At 39.7% G+C, this 4,241-nt stretch overlaps 1 protein-coding gene across 1 annotated transcript; it reads left to right on the top strand.

Annotated features, from left to right (window-relative positions):
* The first annotated feature begins 2,104 nt into the window (after window positions 1-2,104).
* Window positions 2,105-2,884, top strand: LOC139193062 (uncharacterized). The gene is made up of 3 exons (XM_070816019.1): window positions 2,105-2,304; window positions 2,395-2,654; window positions 2,754-2,884. The coding sequence occupies exons 1-3, from the start codon at window positions 2,105-2,107 to the stop codon at window positions 2,882-2,884; spliced, it is 591 nt and encodes a 196-aa protein (XP_070672120.1).
* Window positions 2,885-4,241: the final 1,357 nt, after the last annotated feature.

Genomic DNA, 4,241 nt, shown 5'->3' with positions numbered 1-4,241 from the left:
GCATGGCAACTATGGAGGGGAATATTCAAACTATGATTGAGTCTGGGCATGAAGATGGTGATGAGCTTAGGACCCAGGTTTATGTGGAGACGATGGGTCCTGAGCGTCATAATAGAGTACGAGGGTATGGATATGAGGTGACTCCGGATATGGTGTCGTATGCATCTTCCTCAACTTCTTTTAATTCCTTCAGAAGATCATCCCAGAGTTCAATGGCAGTGTTGTTGATCGAGAACAATGAATTAAAAAGGAAGGAAGAAGCTCATTCTAAATGGATGACAGATCTAGAATTTATGCTTGCAGAAACATGCAGCCAGCAGCAGAAACAGAATCAGCTGTTTAAGTTGATACTGCAAAAAATTCAGCCGATACCACCGTATATAGTCCAGGGACCCAATAATCAAGTCAGGGTCAGCCTCCTTCTCCATATCCATACCCACAAGGAACCCAACAGTCACCCCAAAATCAGCCTCCTAGTGCACCTGTATATCCGTATACAAGCTATAATCATCAACCTCCATATCCAATGTATCCGACACAACCCATGGCATACATGCAGCAGCAGCCACCCATGCCATACATGCAGCAGCAGCCACCTATGTCATACATGTAGCAGCTGCCATATCAAATGCCTGTATATCGACTCGAGATGGCTACTCATGATGGGATTTTCCCGGATGTTCCAATTGGAAGTTTTTCTGAAATGCTTGCAGGTGGTCCATTAGATGTGAACATGACGAGGTTTATTGGATCACAAGGAGGATCTCAACAAGCATCTCAAGAAGGAACTCGAGAAGCATCTCGAGAAGGAACGGGTTCACATTCGGGCTCTGGTTCTGCTGAGTAGTGTGGTTCGTTTTCTTGTCGGCTATGTATGACACTTGTGCTAGCATTTATAGTTTCTATTTCTGTTTTTTGTATGTTGTATTTGTAATGTCGGATTTGGTGTTTGTTATGACGGATGAGTTTTTCTATGTTATTTGAAATATAAAATATTTGTTATGAGTTTTTGTTAATGGTTGACTAAGACTTGGCCTATAAATGATATATTGGTTGGAATTATTTTCATATAATTTTTTGTAATTGTTATTAATTAAAAAATGACGTGAAGAGTTGAAAAAATATATCAAATATAACAATTACAATCTGACGTGAGGATTTGTGAAAATTTTTATTTTTAATATGTGTAGTGTCGTTTGTAAGTGACGTAACTTGCGTATTTTATTATTTTAACTGAATTGATGTTGGTTGGAAGCGATACCAAGTGTGATATTTTAATTATTTATTTACTACTTAATGTCGGTTTTAACCGACATCATGGCCCTTATCTATGTCGCTTTTAAGCAACATCAGTGGTAATGTCGCTTTTAAGCGACGCCTTTGTTCCTTTTTATTTTATATTACTTTGCTTCATGGTGTCAGATTAAGGTGCCTAAGCGACGTCAATACCCTTTTTGTGACAGTAGCATTGGTGTTGGTTTCTGTATCCGACATTGCACGATTTAATGTCAGATTTTGTCCAATATTCCGATAGTAAGGGGTTTTTCCTATCGTTTTGAATATGACAGTAATATCCCATTTTGTAGTAGTGGATGAATGCCATTTTTCATGACTTGATCAGCCATAGCATGGAAGTATACATTGATGACATCATGGTGAAGTCTAAAACTGAAGAACATCACTTGGTAGACCTCAAACAAGCCTTAACAAGAATGAGGATCCATAAGCTGAAAATGAACCCTAAGAAATGTTTTTTTAGGGTAAGGTCGAGCAACTTTTTGGGATTCCTTGTTCATCAAAGAGGGGTGGAAGTCAACAAAAATAAAGCTTGGGCAATAATGGAATCACCTCCTCCCACCAATAAAGTGCAACTGCAAAGGCTGCTGGGGAAGATCAACTTCTTAAGGAGATTCATTGCTAACTTGGCGGGCAAGACTTCGCAACTAACTCCTTTGTTGAGATCAAAAGACAAGGAAGAATTTGAGTGGGGCCCATCACACCAAGAAGCTTTTGACAGCATAAAGGCTTACTTGACCTCTCCACTAGTACTCATGCCACCTCAAAGAGGGAAGCCTTTAACTATATTTCTACCTTTGGAAAGTCAATGGGAAGCTTGCTGGCCCAAAACAATGAAGGTGGGAAGGAACAAGCAATTTACTACCTCAGTAAAGTCCTTATTGAGGTAGAGTCAAGATACACACCAATAGAGAGGTTATGTTTAGCTCTATACTTCACTGCCTGCAAGCTAAGGCATTACATGTTGCCTTGCCACATCCACATTATTGCCAAGACTGATGTGATCAAGTACATGTTGTTAAAACCAATGCTAACTATGAGAATTGGAAAGTAGATTCTAGCACTATCAGAGTTCAGCTTTCAATATGTGTCTCAAAGAGCGATCAAGGGACAAGCAATTGTAGACTTCTTGGCTGAGCACCAAGAGTCTCAAGAGGAGATTAACAACATCCTAGGAACTCTAGAAGTGGCCAATGTGTGGATCTCACCAAGCAAAGCCTTCTCGAGCAGAGAAGAATGGATCCAAAAAGAGATAAAAAGAATAACTAGCCTCTATATCACTCCTAGGAGACTGTATTTTGATGGTTCTTGCACTCAAAATACTGCTGGAGATGGGATTGTCGTCAATGATCCCAGAGGTACTTACCATTGTTATTCATTCCTCCTAGATTATCAAGAGACTACCAACAATTGAGCAGAGTATGAGGCATTGATAATTGGCCTGGAAATCTTAATAGAGTTGGGGGCAACTGAAGTTGAGGTGTTTAATGATTCAGAATTGGTGATCAATCAGTTAAATGGAGAATACAAATGCAGACACATCACCATGGCAGATTACTACTTGGCATCTACACAACTATTGAGCTAATGGGGCACTGGAATATCAATCAGCCATATCCTTAGATAGTCAAACGCAATTGCCAATAAGATGGCACAATTGGTTTCTGGAGCACAGATCCAAGAAAGGAAGTTTAATGGGGATATAGAAGTTCATAAAAGAAATCTCCCTTCTATCTTTGAAAGGGGATTCAGACTAGATGTGATGACTAAAGAAATGGAGATAAAGGATTGGAGAATGCCTATTGTTCAATATTTGAAAAATCCATCTTTCCCCACAAGTAACAAAAATAGATGACAAGCAACTAAATATGTCATGTGGTTAACGATATGTTAAGAAAGACTCCAAATGGACTTATGCTGAAGTGTTTGGGCTAGGAAGAATCGATTAGGGTAATGGCCAAAGTACATGAAGGAATCTATGGGGCACATCAAGCTGGAACTAAGATGAGATGGTTGCTTAGAAGATATGGCTATTTCTGGCCCGAGATGGAGAAAGACTGCAAAGCTTATGCCCAAGGGTGTGAAGAATGCCAAAGATATGGACCTTTCCAACATGTGCCCTTAATACCCTTGAACCCCATGGTCAAGCCTTGGCCTTTTAGAGGGTGGGCAATGGACTTTATCCGGCAAATTTATCTAGCTTCTAGCAAAGGACATACATTCATAATCATGGCAACATATTACTTCACCAAATGGGTAGAAGCTTCAGTGGTAAAAACTATCCCCTCAAATGCAGTCAAGCAGTTCATTGAAACCAAGATCCTACACAGATTTAGGATGCCCGAGACAATTGTTACAGATTGTGGGCCATCTTTTATTTCGAATGAAGTAGAAGAATTTGCAAGTAAGTTCAAGATAAAGATAATCCAATCTAGTCTTTACCACACCCAGTCAAATGGTCAAATAGAAGCCAACAACAAGATCTTGGTGAACATTATTAAAATAATGGTGACAGATAATCCAGAGAAGTGGCATGAGAAGATATAAGATACTTTGTGGGCTTACAGAACCTCCAAGAGGACAGCAACTAGAACTACTCATTATGCTATAACCTTCGGGCAAGACGTTGTGCTCCTCATGGAGATAAATATGAGTTTTGTTAGGATTCAAAACCAATTTGGGTTGCACAGTGAATAATATATCCAGGTTATGTGTCAACGAGTTGTAGATCTAGATGTAGCCCGAATTGAAGCTCTAGATAAAATTCAAGAGGGGAAGAGAGCTATGGTACCTTTAGGAGCTCAAAAACCTTTAAGGATGGGGAATTAGTATGGAAAGCAGTGCTACCTTTGGGAGCTCAAATCAGAGGCTTTGGGAAGTGGAGTCTGACTTAGGAGGGTCCTTTCACTATCAACCAAGTACTAGACAAGGGAGGATATTACTTG

The sequence above is a fragment of the Malus domestica genome, chromosome 16 (genome assembly GCF_042453785.1).
Source record: "Malus domestica chromosome 16, GDT2T_hap1".
Lineage (NCBI taxonomy): Eukaryota > Viridiplantae > Streptophyta > Magnoliopsida > Rosales > Rosaceae > Malus > Malus domestica.
Note: the sequence above shows the minus strand (reverse complement) of the source record. Positions and strands in the feature narration are given on the sequence as shown.